The sequence below is a fragment of the Apium graveolens genome, chromosome 7 (assembly GCF_009905375.1).
Source record: "Apium graveolens cultivar Ventura chromosome 7, ASM990537v1, whole genome shotgun sequence".
Classification (NCBI taxonomy): Eukaryota; Viridiplantae; Streptophyta; class Magnoliopsida; order Apiales; family Apiaceae; genus Apium; species Apium graveolens.
The window spans coordinates 5,534,427-5,553,625 of NC_133653.1; the positions used below are offsets into that span (position 1 = coordinate 5,534,427).

Consider the following 19,199-nt stretch of genomic DNA (forward strand, 5'->3'; position numbering starts at 1 on the left):
TCTTAAGAACTCTGTCTATGAACCTGAGGAATCCCTATGTTTTAACATGATTTGTTTACTACTTACAAGGTGTGTATTTCTGTAAAGAGAATTATGTTTAATAAATCATATGCATTTTTGCGAAGTTGTCATATTTCAACTCCTATAGTCAGGTTTATTATTAAGATCTCTTGGTGGTAGTTTGAAATTTCTTTGATTCCCATATGTTTTACTCTTTGCTTACAATTGGTAAGATAACACATGGGTATCAGTACAGATACCATGGAGAGGTCTTATGCAAATTAAATCTTGGGGTGGCAATTTGACTTTGACTGTGTCGGTTTCTCGCATACTATGTAAGAAATTATGTAAAAATACACAATTATTATCCCGCTGTTAATTTTAAATGCCAAATATCAGTCAGTGACTCTGTTGGTGCATGTGATCTGAGAAAATAACATATGATTTCTCTTGTTAGAAGTGCACATTTGTGTATTATATTAAACACACATGCATTAGTTAAATACATTGTATGCAGGGCAAGACTTACGGATCGTACATTTACATGCCTCACTCATTGATCTTGTTTGGCTAAATTAACATGTAGCTATCACGTCTGTTTGAAGCATTACTTTAAAGACAGTTGATAAACGGATCCTTGCTTTATGTTTATTTATATTACAAGCATCCAAACTTCTGTGATATCAGTTATACCATCCTCAAAAGTTGTAGCGAATCTCATCAGCTGTTACTTCTGTTTAATACATGACAAAGTTGTGATTTACACACTTCGATGCACTACAGTTTTGACACTTTTCATATTAGCTTAGATTTGTCCAGATGCTTATCTTATAGGAGTGCATAGTATCTGATAATCTTCGATAACCTTAAAAGAAAAATCTGAAAAACTAACTAATTAAAGATCATTTAATGACAGGTTGTGCATTATCTAGTCATTACAATTTGTCTGCCATGTTTTTTATCCTTGAATGATACTTGAAGCCTGAATATTGTTTGAATCTGAGGTTTTCATGTGTCTGTGTGGTCCTGAGTTCTGGACTAACATCTGGAGAACTTGGTGGTTATTATTTATATGCAACTTGATACGTAGGCATAGTTACAGTTAGAGTTATATTCGAGATATGCTTTTTTTAGGTAATCCTGTGACAATCCTAAAACTTAATAAGTGTTTTATATTTTGATTTTGTGTCTGTAGTGTGTGTGTATTCATGGCTGCACATGGATTAAGTAATGCTGCTTAGAACTTTTAAACTGCCGTACAAAACACAATACGACTCTATTAAAATTAACTTAAACCTGGATTAAATGGAATCAACTTTTTGCTCTTGTAAGCATTTGCATCTGTTTTTATTAAGTTCAAAGTAATGTTTAATATACTAATCATTTTGCTATAGCTTTTGTTGCTTTAAGATCTGTACATAAATTGATATGAGTTCTTCTGAATGTTGAGTTGGTAAAAGGAAAAAACAGTAGGTAAAACTTAGTCTTACTGTTACCTGTACGGTTATCAGAATCCGGCTATTATAGAGTGCAGGCGAGGGTTTTCCTGGTGGTAGTTGACAAATTTTCAATGTATTCTCTTTTAGTCAAGGGGGAAGTGAAGATCAAACTCTAGACATATTTTAGCACTAGGAGCAGTTTTGCAACCACTGCGCAATCCTCATTCTTAAGTGTAGGCCACTTTATCATGTTCAAATGTCTTACCTTGTCAGGTTATCATAATCTGGCCATTTTAATGTTTAGGTGAGCGATTTATGAGGATCGCTGACCTATTTTACAATGTATTTAGTTTCTTAAGTACAGGGGAAGAGGGGAGTGAAAATCGAATTCTGGACCTATTATAGCACTAGGAGCAATTTTGCCACCACTGCCCTCTACTGATTCTTAAATGTATGCCAGTTTATCCTGTTTAAATGTACTAATACTTATCATTAATTAGAAGTTTATCAATGATTCAAGATAAATTTTTCGAAACAACATTGCTGGTGATTCAAATAGTGAATGCATTTACATTATTTGTGTACGATACATGTCTCACGTGATCAAACAAATAATATTCAAAAGTAAGAATGATGAACATTGTTCTCCCTCTCTAATTGCTTCAACATAAAAACAAAAGCAGGTTGAGAAGTCTCAACTCTAAAGTTATCTGCAGACTGGACTTTGTGGATGGCAAGTATTAGTTATCGGGCTTTCTGCTAAGCTGCAGGCCAGTGAGTTATTGCATGCTGTAAAAACATAATCTTGAATGACCTCTGCATCTTTATTGTCATCCAACAGCTTGATAACTTCCTCAAAAAGCGAAACTTGGCATGGAATCCTTAAAATACCTTCTTGCTGGAACCCGAATTCTTCTTCTGCTTCCTTCAGTAGAATGTCAAATGCTTGACACCTTAAGTATGCCATAGGAATGACAAATCTCTTCATTTCTTCTCCAACACAGACAGCAAGGGATCCTTTCGGGACAGCACTGTCCCGAGCCATCCCTTGCAGTGCATTGTGATCAGAGAAGGACAGAGTTTTCTTAAGAAACTTGATGCTCTTTCCACCTCCTCCACCAGGGCTGGTTGTTTTCTTTGAGCTAGCAACCTTTCTCCACTTCTTAAGAATTTGCTGGAGCTTAACAATCTCACAGATCTTGTTAGACATCTTGGAATCCATAGGATATGATTATTGTGTTGTGTATAAGATTAGACCTCTATCTTTGATATGATTAGTGAGTGATGTAATCTAATGTGTTGATCTGTTTTGAAATTTATACTAGTAGGGTGATGGGGATTGGAGTTTAAACAATAGTTTCAAGGATTGTTATTATATTGCATGTACTGAGTGGTTTCCAGGTCTATGATTTGCAGATTATTAGATTTAGCTTATAATAATACAACTGCTCTTTCATTATTAGCCAATTAGGAGGGGTTCTTAATTATTAAGGGAGAGTTAGTTGACAATCAAATATAATATTGGAAGGAGCTCTTAGTTTTTTTCTTTGGCTTCTAGTTTGTTGATTAATTTATACTCATGCAGTTATGTGTACTTATATGATTACATAATTTGTTGTAACATACGGTCCGTGCTTATTAAAGATCAATCAGTATTTATTAAAGATTGATATGATCAACTGTAACATACTCTTCGTACTTAGTGAAGATCAATATGTTTAATGTCAAATATTTCACGCATATGCAAGATTTACTATCCTTATTTCCGTTGAAGATCGTCTTTTACGATACTGTAAATATGTATATAACAAATTTCTATATTGTAACGATCGTTTGTTCCTTTGAATCTTATATGCTATCAAATAATTATTGGAAGGAGCGCTCTTAGTTTTTTTCTTTGGCTTCTAGTTTGTTGATTAATTCACACTCCATGCAGTTATGTGTATTTATATTATTACATAATTCGTTGTAACATATTATCCGTGCTTATATAAGATCGATATGATCGAATATAATATATTATTCGTGCTTATCAAAAGTCGATACATATAATGTCAAATATTTCATGCAAATGCAAGATTTACTATCCTTATTTTCGTTGAAGATCGTCTTTTACGATATTATAAATCTGTAAATAACGAATTTCTATACTGTAACAATCGTTTGTTCCTTCAAATCTTATATGCTATCAAAAGCACTGAGCTCTCATTGAAATGGAATCTGTTACTCAACATATATTGTTTTTTACTCGAAAACTTCACCTGCTTAGGGGCACTTTGCCTTGAGGTTGTCAAACTTAACCTTGCATTTAGCATTTCTAGGAAATACCATGTTAGAAGTCTTTATTTTTTGTATTTTTAATGTTGTTTATGTTGTCATGGACTTATGGTGAAGGTCGGTCAAAGGAGGGGAAGGAGAACTTAAATTTTAACATGTAAATAATAATATTATATGACTTTGAAATTTACACCAGTTGTGATTAAAAGAAAAGGTTGCAAGTTGAAGTAGTTTACACACTACAAGAGTTTGGCAGTACATGTCACATGGCTAACTGCTGTATGTGATTCTGAGTTTGAAGTTTGAGTTGTACATGTTAAGTATAAACTTATACACTATATTTCAGGATATATTAAGGGAAATATATCACAAAATAGTTCTGAAAGATAAAAAAATTGCTTGGACAAGTTAACCTTACTGTATATCTATCCGATCACTGCAACTTTTTATAACCGGTCGAGGGATCAGTTTACTCGCACCTCTACTAATGAGCTATTTTAACATTCATATTGAGATTTGAGGGTTAAAAAGATTTCATTAGTTATTATTTATATGAAATACTAGTGTTTCATGTTTTAATTAAACCTTATTTGAGATAAGTTTAACTATGCTCGTATCATTCATCTGATTTCTCCAATTATATATTTTAGCTTGTTTTTGGGAGAAGAGGTAAGAATCTCAAATGTTAGATAATAAAGAGAAAGGATCTGCAATGGGCTATGAGTCCACATTTACTACGGTCCCGAACTCCCGATCCATTAATCTAAATGGGCTTTCTAATAGTTGGGCTGCCTATGGTTATACATTTAGTGACCCATGTACAGAAAATTATATGGTCCTTTTAAATTGGGCTGCCGTACATATAATGAGATGATAATGAATTTGAGGCATTTTCGCCCATACACATTATTCCATTACAAATTTTGTGAATACATAATTTTATTAGTAAACATAAAAAATTTAATGAAATTTGATTTTATAACTTAATTCAATTATATCATAGAATCACACAAATATAAATTCTAACTGTAAAATATAAAATTGTTAAAAAGACTAGCTTTTGTTTTAATTAATTACGAATAGTATATTTACGAATATGTTCATGAAACTAGTTATATATAAATATATTTTTTATTAAAAAAAATTTATTCAATTCTCTCAAATCCTAAAATTTAGTTTTTCAAAGGAAGAAAGCCAATCCCAAACATTTCAAAGAAATGAACTTTTTTCGATCATACAAAAATATGTAACACGTACCACTGACACTCGCCAAGTATCACTCTCGCTTTTCTTATAAAATGTCGGATCAACACACATTATTATTCATCCATCTAATCCACTTTCTTTGAAGTATTGTGCCTCAATGTTGTACAACAATTCGAACGCATTTGTTTTGTTAGGTCACATGATGTGACCTAATTCTTGTGGGGGTCATCAATTTCAAATAAGACGTGTATATCACCATGTGTGTGTAATGGAGCATGCGATGTTAATATGAAAGTCCATACCGAACGCATTATGTTACGGATTAATTATTATTTCCCGACTAATTTTTATTTGATGGCATTCGTACTGATTTTGCACATTATAAATCAACGCATTATAGGGGTTTTGCTAGTTGTGGGTTAAAAAGTAAAAGGGCATATTAAAAAATGGGATATCAGGTAGATCTGGCAAATCGTTTGTATCATATACTTTCGTGTCGTGTATTTTCGTATTTCGTGTATTCGAAGGTCAAATACAAAATCGGCATGTTTAGGGTTCGTGTACTTTCATTTCGTGTCATTTCGTGTCGTGTTTTTCGTGTAAAATTGAATATTAATATTTACTAAAATATATATATAAATAAAAATATAAGTTTTTAGGTAAAAAATTTACAAAATATATTAAAAATATATATTTAGATCACATTTATATACATATTATAAAATTAAATAATTGTTTTGAAAATACATACGCATATATCTATTATAAATATACATATATTTATTATAAATATTAATATTTAATTATAATATTTATTTATATCGTATACTTCGTGTCGTGTCGTGTACTTGAAGGGAAAACACAAAATCGACACTAAATCTCGGTCGTGTACTTTTGTGTTTGTATATTCTCGTGTCGTGAACTAAAAAAACAAATACAAACACAAACACTAAATTTTCGTGTCGTGTAAGTCATGTCGTGTCCAAAATTGTTGCGTCTAATGTCAGGTAACTCCTATGAAATTATAAGATTTTTGTATACATTTTTAATGTCATTTTTGTAAATATCAATTTTTTATTTTGAATTTATAAATTTATCCTCGTATATTTATATGAGAAAATGTTATAATCTCAAAATATTACCTGAGGTCAGGTACATGATTCTCCTTATTTTTAATCAAAACAAACAAGGTATAATCTATCAAGTTGTTAATATTTCATGTGTTCGGCACTCTTAAAAATGTGGATTAATCACACAAAAAAATGTGGATTAAAAAATAAAACATCACTTTTTTTTTTGAAATAAAATAAAGAGAGCACGGTCTATAATCTAATCGTAAAACTTGATAGTATATCTTAAAACTTTTTGAGGCCACTAAAATGTAATTACCTTGACCTTTGAAATTGTAAGTGTCCTCACTACAATGTCGCCCTTCCTTTGTAGTAACTGATAACTAATGAAATTACCTCCTTATAATTAATAGCTTCTTTGGACATCTAGTTATTTTTTTCCTAATTAATAACAACTAACATACGTGGGTGATCGAATTCCAGACAATAACTCAATCACTGCATCAACACTTTATTTTATTGATGAGCACAATTGTCGTCTTTCTTTAAAATAAAGAAAAATTAGGTAAATTGGTATTGATATTGCGCAAAAGTTCCTTAACTTTAACTTAGTATATTTATGTAATTATTGGCTTACACGAATCAAGCCTCGAAAGGTTTTATACTTTCAAAATTAGCTACATTCAACATAATTATTTAATTAAGTTGGCCACACCACCTCTTACACATCTCATTCTTCACCCTGCACAGACCCGACAATTTTGAAAACGACACGACTTATACGACAAGAAATGACACGAAAATTTAGTGTTTGTGTTTGCATTTTTAGTATACGAACACGAAAGTACACGATCAAGATTTAGTGTCGGTTTTGTGTTTAACCTTCGAGTACACGACACGACACGAAGTATACGACATAAATAAATATTATAATTAAATTTTAATATTTTTTATAAATATATGTAGAACTATAATAAATGTATGCATATTTATTTTTAAAATATTATTTGATTTCGTTATACTGAATATAATTGAGATCTAAATATATATTTTTCATATATTTTATAATTTTTTTACCTAAAAATCTTATATTTTATTTTATATTAATATTAAATTTAATATATATTAATATTCAATTAACACGATATACACGACACGAAACGAAAGTACACGAACACGAATGTACACGAATGTTAAACATGTCGGTTTTGTGTTTGACATTCAAGTACACGAAACACGAAAATACACGACACGAACGAATTGTCAGCTCTACCTGCACCAAACATGAAACACCCCTAGTCAGATTTTCACTATGTTCCCCTCCACCTTTTCTTCTCTCTCTCCTCGTGATCACATTCCTCTTTTATTTATATTAATTACATTAATAATTAATCCCAAATTTCCATTTTATATAGTGCTTTCTTATGGTCGTTACTATTGTTTACACATGCATCAACACTTTACCGAACAATTCTGCTAATCTTTTTTTTTAATTAACAAGGAATGATGTGTATCTGCTTTGCTTTGTAAGCGCAATTTATACTACTTGAAAGGTTCAGAAAAAGTCATAATGCTGAAATTGATGATAGTCATAAATTTGATACAGATAGCTAGGTTACCATCGTAGTAATTCTAATGCGTGTCTTTCTCTTGTAGTGTCATAGTGATACGGCAACAAGAGGTCATGTTTAATGAATTCCAACCATAACAACCAAACTAAACCTATGTGTCCCGCTCATCGGTCCAAGGAAAGTAAGATGTACGTTCTTGTCCCTATTTGAAAAATTAGGAAGGTTATTTTGTACATAAAAATCCCGACTTAATGCGAGACAAGATATACGTGTGTGTATGTATTGTTATATACATGATATTGTTGGTACATCATAATCAACATGATTGATCTACTCAATCGCACCAACTGCTCGCACCGCTCCCAATCACACCACTTATTATGGATATTTGCAAAATGCGGATCGAATACGAATTGAAAGTACAAGAATCACAAATTCACGGATTGACTGCAGTTTTAATTTTTAAATAATCACAAAAATCGAACCGCAATCACAAACCGCTATATATATATAATTATATATTATAAAATACCAAATATAAAAGTTATAAAATAAAAAGTTTGGCCTAAAGGTGTTGGGCTTTGGTGTACTATCTATTTATTTTGTTGGAGTATATTACTGGATGTGTTTTACGATTTACGGTAATCAAGCACTTAAATTTTACAAAATTCTAAGATTTCATAGGTATATAATAAACTATTTTATTTATCATTTATCGTACAAGTCGTGATTGAATCACAAGTCGATTCGCACCAACGGCAAAGTTGCGGTTGAAAAAATCGTGATTAACCGCAACCACAATTGTGACTAAGGTTGGAGATTTAAGAAACCGTCATATGTGATTTGATGCGATTTTGAGCTACCAACTACACCAAACCTAATCGCGTACATATAATTTTTTTGTTACATAAAGAGAAAGTAATATTAACAATATGGTGGAGGGACGGAGTATGTTTTATCATGTATACCGCATATATAGACTATATAAAATTTCAAATTTTATGCCTATGTTTTTGTAAGAAGTCATATAATACGAAATATTCATCAATGTAATGAAGTTTTAGGAAAAACGGGTAACTAAATAATATATTTTACATAAGAAACATACACATCAACAAATTTGTTTAATTGCTAAACTGACTGTTTAATCTATTAACGTATATGTTCATGACTTAACGTTTGCTTTTATATCTTGTGTACTAGGTTAAACATACATAGTCACATGTTTGATGATCAAGTATATGGCCCTTGCGTATGTAGAAGAAGCAAAAGAGGCAAATAAATTCATTCAAACTCGAGGAAAAAACAAAAACATGCACAAATTTAGCAGTACAACACAGTGAGTGGGAGTTATCTTTTCTATCTTACAAGCTTTAATTCTTTTCATTCTTTATATCATCAGGTTGATTGTTAGTTGAATGTTGCATGCAGACATTGTCTCTGTCCATTTTCATTCTAGCTTCCTCCTTTTTGTGCCTCTATAAATACGTATCCCAGTTCCCAACATTAATCACTTTGAGAGAGTTCTTATAAGTAATCATTCTCTGCAACATCAGTATATATCATTAGTAAGTTAAGTAGCTAGGTTTTGGTTAATCAGAATGGAATGGAGAAAGTGTTATCTGGATGCTGTACTCGTGCCTCTAGCGTTTCTTGTTTCAGTAAGTTATCATGCATGGTTATGGCATAAAGTTCGAAGACAACCGCTCTCGACTGTCGTCGGAACCAATGCCAGAGGTCGTCGATTGTGGGTTACTGCTATGATGAAGGTAAAACACACACTTTACTACAACAAAACTGCTCTCAGAAAAAGAAACTTAACCCGGACGTTACTCGTTAATTATAAATATTTGACTCGGAAACAGACTTGTGAGAGGGTAAAATGTACGCATGCTTTTCAGGAGTACCTTTTTATATGAATTCAAAATACTCTCTTGACTTTAGTTAAATTTCCAAAATTCGTTATCTATAGTTTAGGTTCAACTCTACTCTCCTAAATTCGTAAGATATTAGGAATTGGACTTGCCCGGATCATAATCATCAACATCCCCCATCCAATTTTAGTTACTAGTTGGGGATCTTGCGGAGCTTCTGATGTCATGTTAAGTTGTAATCCGTCCGTCCCTCCCATTTGTTATCGTTTATAAGAGAGTGTTTGACACGTATTTTAAAATGAATCGAAAATATAGTTCTATAACTTTTTTAAAAAAAATTCTTTTTCTAAACAAAAGAATAAACATTCTAGTTTTATTCAGAGAAAGAAAATTTTCAAAAAAAATTATAAAACTATACTTTATATTCATCTTAAAATACGTGTCAGACACTTTCTCGGAAGCGATAACTATTGGGTGGGACCGAGGGAGTACTAGTTAGGGATCATGTTCTATCATCAACATTTATACTTGTTAACTAGGTTCAATAACTTTGGCTATTTTTTGTAGGACAATGAAAAGAAAAACATATTAGCAGTCCAAACACTCAGGAACACAATCATGGGATCAACACTAATGGCCACAACCTCAATCCTCCTCTGCGCTGGGCTCGCCGCGGTTATAAGCAGCACGTACAGCGTAAAGAAGCCTCTCAATGACACCGTTTACGGTGCCCACGGCGAGTTCATGGTGGCCTTAAAATACGTCACACTTCTACTAATTTTCCTTTGTTCTTTCATGTGTCACTCCCTCTCCATAAGGTTCATAAACCAAGTAAATTTCCTCATTAATACGCCGCAGGACGACGCGATGGCGTGCATCGTGACTCCAGCGTACATTTCAGACCTCTTGGAGAAAGGGTTTACGTTAAATACGGTTGGAAATCGGATGTTTTATTCAGCATTGCCGATTTTGCTTTGGGTATTTGGTCCGGTTCTTGTGTTTTTGTGTTCTGTGACTTTGGTGCCTGTCCTTTACAATCTTGATGTTGTGTTTGTTAAGGAAAAAGGAAAGGGTAGTGAGTTCAATTGTGTATAGAAGAGGTTTGAAAATTATGGTATTATAAGTTTAATAAAGGAAAATGTTATTTCCGGATAGTTTTTCTTATTTCCGGATAAAAAAGAGTGAAAAGACAAAATTACACCAATAAAGACCCCTTGAAAAAATTAATGCAAGAATAATTTGGTCATTTCATACTTGTTGCTCTCAAAATAAAAAAACCTCTCCGAAAATAACATTTTCCTTAATAAACTATTTATTATTTTTGTTAAGTAAGTGTAATACACTACTTTAATGTATATGAATGAGGTGCTAATCACTAGTATTAGTTGTTGGATTGGTGCATTTCAATTGTCAAGTTCGATTGTGTTATCTACAAATTATGGTGTAATTCCATGTACTTTTATTGTTATTGATTGGTTGTTATTTGTTGGAGTGATATGTTAATCCACTTTAGCTTGTCGTTTCTCGTTTATAAAGGGGTCTATGAAGACTATGACACACATAATTTATTGAACACTGCAAAAAGCTTTTGCATTCTAATAAAAGATTGCAAGTCATTTTAGTTATACACCTAACTAGATGGATTTAACGACTATGAACTTATTCATAATTCGCTTGAAAATATAATGAAAATATTCATCTAAATTCTGAACAAATTTAAAATAAGGCAACGAAAAATTGCTAGTCCCATTCCTGGTCGCTACGAAATTTGTTGAAGATCTGGAGTTCCAATATTCGTCATTGCAAATTTATCCGTGCCCGTAAATATGACTTCTATACACAACTGCCCACAGCCACAAGGCAAATCATGCCTAGGAGAATTTCTCCGGTGCCACCTGTCCACGGCGCGGATTTGACATGGTTAGAACTAAAAATTACCACACAAGAACTTAATATCTTAATACCTAATGAACACACCAAAGAGAATTAGAGAGCAAATTCACAAAACAAAAAATGATCTAAGCCTCGAATCTTTAACAGAAACAATCAGTAGGAAAACAGTACAGCAAACCAGACAATTAGTTAGTTGCCTACAATCAGATAAATAGTGAACCAGTTACTTTCCAATCTTTACAAAACTACGTCGCACTAAGCACTAAATCTCGCAATAAATAACTTGAAGGAAAGGCCAGAACCAGCAAATTATTATCTAGATTTTACACCTCAACTGAGTACTTTCAAATACAACCTACATATTTGCTACAAGTGGAGATTATCTAGCCTAATGTACAAATTTAAATTATACAGGCACATCCATTCAATGACGTCATTTCCCCTTCCCCTTCACCCTTCTTTGGTTTCTGCTGGATTTTCTCTCTTGAGGCTTCTCATTTAAGCCCTTAGGAACTGGCATACCATTCTTCATATCTACTTGGTGGCCCGAATCTTTCAAGTCTTGGGAGCCATCAGCAGGGCTAATGATGTCATTTACAAGTGGAATTTCAAGAGAAGCTTCACTTGAAAAGGCACAGACTTCATCTGCAGGGATGCTGGTGGTTGGCTTATTGTCAGGTTGCTTGGGAAGCTGCTCTATATCCATGCCTTCTAATGAACTTTAGAGGGAAGCAAAAGTACAAATGAGTCAATACAAACATAACACAAATGTAGGCAAGTACATGACCTGATAACCTTTACCTAAATCTTAGAGATGCTGAACCATTAGCATTTGGTGGTCCACTGTTACTGACATTAACATTCGTAGAAACATTTTCAACTTTTGAGTTTGTATCATTTGCTGCACAATGATGATATGTTAGATAAACAAGAGTAATGGTAGAAAAGCAGACGAAAGTTTGCTTTATTCGGTATTAATAAATTACTCAAAAATGATAAGAAAAAGGTACGCACGACAAGAGCAACCAAGAATTGTTTTTCAGTACAAGGGGAGCAAAGTTAAATAAGATACTCCCTCCTCCTGTTTGACTTTTAAGTGGTCAAATTGACCAAAATTTGACTGAAAACTTAAGTTATTCTTTTATAATTTTAAAAAAACTGAAAAACGACATTTTAAAGTAAATTACATATACATTCTAATTTCTAAAAATATAAATTTTTTAAAATCATGTAATGTGTTACTTCCAGTCAATTCAACTAACAAAAGTCAATACTGAACTATTTCTAAAGATGGAAATGGAACTATTTAGTCTACCGCAAAAAAAACAATATCAGAGATATATATAGTGGAGAGTAATATACTGGGAAAAAAACAACGTAAACTTCTTTAGTTTTTTTCCTAACCCAACTAATCATGTTAAAAGAATCTACTCTGATAACAGAACACCACCTCAAGTAATTATATTGTATATTTACAAAGTTCACAGTTGCAGGCATCAATCTACAAAGAATCTCTCGAGTAGTACATAACAACCCCGGTGAAGATAATTGCCCGAACAAAATATATCAACTAAGATATTCTATTTACTCTTTCTTTGCGTTAGTATCAATTCTCTAATAGATGGATAAAGTTATTTTAAAAATACGTCAACTACAGGGTGATGATGTTTTAGTTTACCATCATGCTGCTTCGCCAAATGCTCCAAACTGATTGATTGGTGAGAATCAGTGGTTGTGCCCTCTTTGACATTTACATCCTTTGCAAAATTAAAATTCAATACGTCATTAATAAAAGGATCATTCCAGAATCTGAATGATGAAAGAGGAATATCACAATACCTGATTAGGTTCAGAAATGGATGTATCAGGAATAGTGGAAAACTGTTCAGCCTGCAAATGATCTTTTTTCATCCCCAAAGCAGAACCTGAAAGAACGTCTCCAATTAGCTACAGTATCCTGGCACTTACATTTCACATGTGATGCTCAAGGAATTACATAGTAAAAGTCCTATAGCTTATAACCAATTACATGTACAAAACGTCATCTCTGCAACAAAAAATAATAATACCTTTGGAGTCGTGGATAGTACTGGATCCAGCAACCAAGTCGACAGATGCATCTACAGGTTCTATTTCAGGTAAAGATTTTGACACATGCGCCTTGTCACTACTATCATCAGGCACAACAGAACTTTGGCTTTTTTTATGCTCTGAAGTAAATGATGAAATATCGATTCTTGAGGATGGAAGGCGTAGCATCTCTTCTGTTGCTTTGGAACGCACTTTTCGTATCTCGTCCTGGATAGTCCAAGAACCAGCAGAAAGAGTACCTCTTTTCTGCCAAAATTGAAACAGATTTATTCATATAAAATCAGCAAATAAAATTTGTATTCGTACTCTAGAGATATCAAAAAACATAAACAGAACATAATTATAATCTCTGCAATTTTGAGTCCCTGACAAACAGGGGTGCCCAAATCTCAAACATCAGATGTACTTCAATAAAAGTGTCATTAGAAAGAAGTACAGAGATACATGTTAAAATATGAGAAAAAATCATTCCACAATCTCCGGTTCATAGTCATCTAGCAAAGACAGCAAGATACCATGTGTCGATATTTAACCACGCAGATAGCTTTTCATTCTTTTTCGATTCTTTGCGGTTTCTACACCTCCTGTAATCCACTAAAATGGCTTTCAACAATCCATTCTGCTGAGATAAAAACTCGAGGGTTCTAGGTTGGCGACGGATCACAATCACTTTATACTTAAACTGCTTGCAATATTTCCCTTTAGAAGCGTAATCATCTTCCTAAATATATTAAGGGTCCCCTTCCCGAACCTCAGTTGGTGGTTAAAAACATTTCAACAACCAACAAACATCATCCATTCGTTTAAAATTTACACGACCAGGATTGAAGCCTTCTTCAATGTTTCACTGAGGGGGAAATTACCCTTTTGCCATATATTAATAATAAAAAATATATACTACATTTACATTTGTATAATTTAGTCATTTTATAGAGAAATAGTCCTAACATACCTAGGAAAGGTATCAAATGAATATTTTATAATGCATACCAATACCAAGTAGTAAACTTGAATGAATATCATAGCAAGCCTAAACAAGCAAGGTATTCTCCTCTGTCTGAGATATGGGAAATATTTTATTCAAGTCTTTATGTTTTAGCATTTGTCATTTCAGGCAATGACATGGGTCATAGTCATTTATACTAAACTACGAATGTAACAGATACTTGTCCTACTTCTACATCAGCCATCTAAAACTCTACTTCATTCCTTTTCAGTAATGTGGGAGAAGTGATGACATGATTAATGCTTATTAGATATGCAGAACAAAAACAAAATTACACAGCAGATCATCTTTCATTGCATCTTATTATCGTCCAGGAACATTGTTACATAAAAAATATTGAACCATTCAAAGAAGTACTATAAACAAAACCTGAGCAGAGGAAAAAGAACTGCCATCAACAGAAGATAATTTTTCATCTTTAAAGAGGTCAATGACCATTGGTGAAGGTGTTCTTGATCCAGAGTTCCTCAAAGAAGGAGAGGCCCAAGGAGGGCGAGCTTGCATATAGGATTTAGCCACATCCACAGGTGAGCCCTTGTCGACTTGGGCAAGCTGCATCAAGTAATAAACAAACAACAAATAGGGCACCAACTTTAAATGCTTGTCACAAACTAACTTCACCAGAATAATAATGACCGTAAAAATACATATAAAAGAACTGTGGAGTCAATTTGACAACAACATTAACACACACACACATATACATATCAACCAGCAACAAGATACTGTAAACATTCTAACGAAGCTGCTTGCTGTTATATATAAATTGTAGCTTTAGAGTTACTGACATGCTGCAATAGGACATAGCCAGAATCAGAAAGTCCATTACCATATCAGACTTGGAACTTGATCCTGTTTTCTTTTCTTCCAACCAATATTTTGCTTCCATGACCGCTTTACTGCATCGATCAGGAGTATCTGCATTATGAAAGACATGAGAATATTTGGGACAATATTCTGGAAACATGTCATACACTTTGTTCTTTATATTCTTACAAGTCCAAGAAGCAATATTATCACCATATCTTCTGCTGGGTGTCTCCATTAAACCAGCACCCTGTCCCTCTTCCATAGTGGAACAATCTACAACCCGCGACTTAATAATCTCTATCAGTTTGTCAGACTCTTCCCTGATCAAAGATTTTTAAAAGTTCAATAATTTGATTAATCACTAAAGGATCGGTAAGCTACCAATGACACAAGGGCAGCAAAGAGAATATGCTAGACCAGAGAGCTTTAGTATAAGGTGCAAGATGAATGGTGCAAAACAAACCAATTTTTGTCATACAGATGTGCACCCTTTAGCTAATTATATTGTCTACCAAATCTGAGCTCAACTAAGACAGCGTACAGTTTTATATCCTCGAAGTTTAGATGTTAGATGTTAGTGGAAGCTTGGATGAGCAGAGAAGTGTAATAGCTAAGAGCTAAGAGCTAATAAGCCACCATATTAGTCGTATTCATTTATTTTACCTAACTTTCTCTCCAAGGCTTCGTGCTCTCTCAAACCTCATCCTAGGATACATAGGTTCAAGGAAATTCACATTTACACCTTTTATTTCTTATATTTATCATTACAAACAATAAGGCCGTCTCCTTATGGAGACACAGACCACATTACGCCAAAATGCCATATGATTGCATAAAAAATCATGTGCCTATAAGGATAACCGGCAACCAATCATGTGCCTATTAGGAAAATGAACTGATTTCGTGACAAATTAATATACCCTTTGAGGTCTGAATGCCACTGCCAACCAATACGCATTGGAAATGTCTTAAAAGTGAATGCAAGGCTAAAAATATCATTATATAAAAAATTTAATACTAATAAATTTGCCAATCCAGATAAATCGCCAGTCTGAGAACACATGAAAAGAGGTGTTCAATAAGTTTACAGCGGTTAATAGCATCACAAGTTCACCATACATAGAAATATCATTGTAAGGGAATTAGCCGCTCACAATTTACAATCACGATGGGCAGTAAACAAAGAATCAGAACGAAGCTTTCTAAAGAACTACGAGAATGCTGAAATGAGGTGAAAGATGCTTAAGAATCCTACCACTACCAGAGGATGAAGCTGTGCACACTTATTTGGAACATGGAAGTATGAAGTACATTAATAAGAAAGTTGAAAAAAGGTTAGCAACTAGCAAGGTATGCCTTAAAGAGACAAATGTAAGGTAGGCGACAAGTTCAGGAACAAACACTTAAAATATATAATATACAGAAACTGCTATATATTAAACAATATAATAAATCTGACCAAAATAAAAAGCAGAAAGAGCTAGAACTATACTGTCATCTATATAATTACTGAAGGGAGAACAGAAGAAATGGATAATATTGGTTCTGCTTTTAAAAATCAGTTTAATTAATTACAAATAATATTAGCATACAGAAAAAAAAACTAAGCAATAACAATTGCAAAGTACAGTATTTGTTTTTCAAGTAACAAGATTAATTTGAGCTTCAAAAATGAGAAAGCTTGATTTTTAAGATTTGACAAATGACAAAAAGATGAAGAGCAATACAAACAAAACAGGTAATATTGTGGCAAATACATGTAAGGGAAAGGCACACCTGCATGAACAAGAGAATAAAAACACAACATTTTTACAGAGAGCAGTATAAAGAAGTTTAGCAGAAAACTAAATATATTAAACATAGAACTTTGTAAGTTACCTGGAAAATGTCTCCTGAAGAAGTAGCTTTTCAATCACCCATTTTGGGCTCTTTCCAGAAAGTTGAGGTTCCTCTCCATTATTTATCTCTGTTGCTGTATTATCCTTCTGATAGAGGGGAAAAATTATTTCACAAATCAGTTTTCTGACATTTAGTTTGCTGCATTATTCCTATAGACCCACAAATCATCCTGGCAGTGTCATTAACAGAAGGGATAAAGGAGAAAGGTTTGTGCATAAATTGTCGGGTTTTAAACAATGGGCATTACAAGAATATCAGTCCAACAAATATGTTTACTTTCATTTTATACCGACTTACATGTAGACTGTAAATATAAGCTCAAAGAAATTACAGCCCTAGTTTTAAAATACGCAATACAAATCCAACAGAATAGGCTTCCTACATATACAATGCTGGCCCGCCAGCATAAAAAACATGAAGTGCAATTGCTTCTTTCCATTTACTAACCTTGAAAGGGACATCATCATCATCGCAGCTAGCTACATCATCTTCATCTTCTAGCAAAATGAAATTATGCATCAGTGGATCTGATTGAAACTTATATCAAACAAAAAATATATATAGAAGATACAATCATACAAGGTCACGCGTCTTAATGAATTATATATATTGATCAGGAAGTTTAATATATATACATATATATAATGCTTATTTTAGAAAGAAAAAAAATTAAATCTCACTGACTTGATAGAACTTGTATCTAAGTTTAAAACTCGATTGAAAAATATAAAACTAGTAGAGGACTTTCACATAAGAAAATTTGCGAGCATCTTAATGTTCGTAAAATCAATACACGTACCAAAATTACAACTAAAACCGCACATAAAATCAATACAAACACTATTACACTAACATCAAGCGTAATTTCACCGCCTCAACTAAAATTAGATTAGTGTGACCATAATTAGGGCATATTAACACACGTACATATAATACAGTTACAAAAAGCTAAATTAACCGCAGTAAAAACTAGAAATGGCTCGAGATTTACCGGAATCGTCATCGTCGGAGACTGAATTAGTGTCAGTCATGAAGGTGAAAAGCTTCATAGCACCTTTCGCGATCATTCGAGAAGTATTGGGGAGAACATGACCTGTAAGCCAATTAGTTCTTGAATTCTCCGGCGGCGGTGGCGGAGGGCGGTCGTACGGTGTTTTGGCGGCGGAGGAACGGCGTCGGTGGGTGATTTTTCCGCCGGATCTGGCGCCGCCGGCGGCGGTTAGTGCCCTAGAATAAGGAGTGGTTGTGTCGTCCATTGAGAAGAGACCGTTGAGAAACTGCGTCTGTTTTTTTTGTTTTTTCGGGTTTTATTTTTGGGATTTTATGTTTATCCATTAAAAGTCCATTATTATCCGCTTTTTTGCTTTTTGTTTGCGACACGTAAGGTAACTAATAATTTAGGTAAATATTGTTTCAAAAAAAATTAGGTGAATAAGAGCAACTCCAAACCTCGATTTTTAAGACATTACAAGGTATGGCGACTTAAACAACAAATCTTATTTTGATTCCTTAATATTAAGTTCAAATAATATTCAAATTTTCAAAGAAGGAGAGAAAAAGGAGTGAGAAGAAAAGTGTGAAACACGAGGAAAATGATTATTTAATTATTTAAAATAAGATGAGAAATGATTATGCATACTTAGAGCAAACCCAATAATGTCTTAGTTTTTTTTAAAGAAATACTTCTCGTAAAATAAATTGTACCGAAATATAATACCGCAAAGGGAAGAGTTTCGTTCGTTCTATAAAAATTATCATCTGACGGGAGGTCATGCATAATATAAAATATTAACTCCTACTGATTTAGGATATCATTTTACATTTCAACTCCAACAATGATACACATTCTTCTTCCTTATTATTATTATAATTATAATAATAAATTTGAAGTGATATAGAAGAAAGAGAGAGAAAAGAAGTAAAAAAAAAAGTGAATGAAATTTTTATTGATAAAAATGATATAAGGATTGCTTAGTGGTTCGTTGAACATAAAGTTAGAAGGAGATGTATTAATGATATAAGGAGTCACTGAAACACTATTGAAGTGCAATTTTATGTCACAT

At 33.1% G+C, this 19,199-nt stretch overlaps 3 protein-coding genes across 5 annotated transcripts; 1 reads left to right on the forward strand and 2 right to left on the reverse strand.

The window, feature by feature from the left end:
• Positions 1-2,145: 2,145 nt before the first annotated feature.
• Positions 2,146-2,661, reverse strand: LOC141673162 (protein SMALL AUXIN UP-REGULATED RNA 12). Its single transcript, XM_074479894.1, has one exon. It carries the CDS (start codon positions 2,659-2,661, stop codon positions 2,146-2,148), a length of 516 nt encoding a protein of 171 aa, XP_074335995.1.
• A 6,196-nt stretch (positions 2,662-8,857) lies between these two features.
• On the forward strand, positions 8,858-10,829 carry LOC141672503 (uncharacterized). The gene is made up of 2 exons (XM_074479119.1): positions 8,858-9,332; positions 10,005-10,829. Exons 1-2 carry the CDS (start codon positions 9,165-9,167, stop codon positions 10,530-10,532), a joined length of 696 nt encoding a protein of 231 aa, XP_074335220.1. The 5' UTR covers positions 8,858-9,164; the 3' UTR covers positions 10,533-10,829.
• Positions 10,830-11,469: 640 nt separating this feature from the next.
• On the reverse strand, positions 11,470-18,452 carry LOC141671768 (uncharacterized). Of its 3 annotated transcripts, none has more exons than XM_074478109.1 (11): positions 18,128-18,452; positions 17,584-17,630; positions 17,116-17,222; positions 15,424-15,557; positions 15,257-15,345; positions 14,797-14,979; positions 13,400-13,667; positions 13,170-13,255; positions 13,009-13,087; positions 12,132-12,231; positions 11,470-12,049 (listed from the first exon to the last, which is right to left on the reverse strand). In XM_074478109.1, exons 1-11 carry the CDS (start codon positions 18,390-18,392, stop codon positions 11,764-11,766), a joined length of 1,644 nt encoding a protein of 547 aa, XP_074334210.1. In that variant the 5' UTR covers positions 18,393-18,452; the 3' UTR covers positions 11,470-11,763. The 3 variants fall into 3 exon arrangements, with proteins under 3 accessions (XP_074334210.1, XP_074334211.1, XP_074334209.1); XM_074478110.1 differs by having other exon boundaries at positions 15,448-15,557; positions 17,584-17,633; XM_074478108.1 differs by having other exon boundaries at positions 17,584-17,633.
• Between the last annotated feature and the right edge of the window lie 747 nt (positions 18,453-19,199).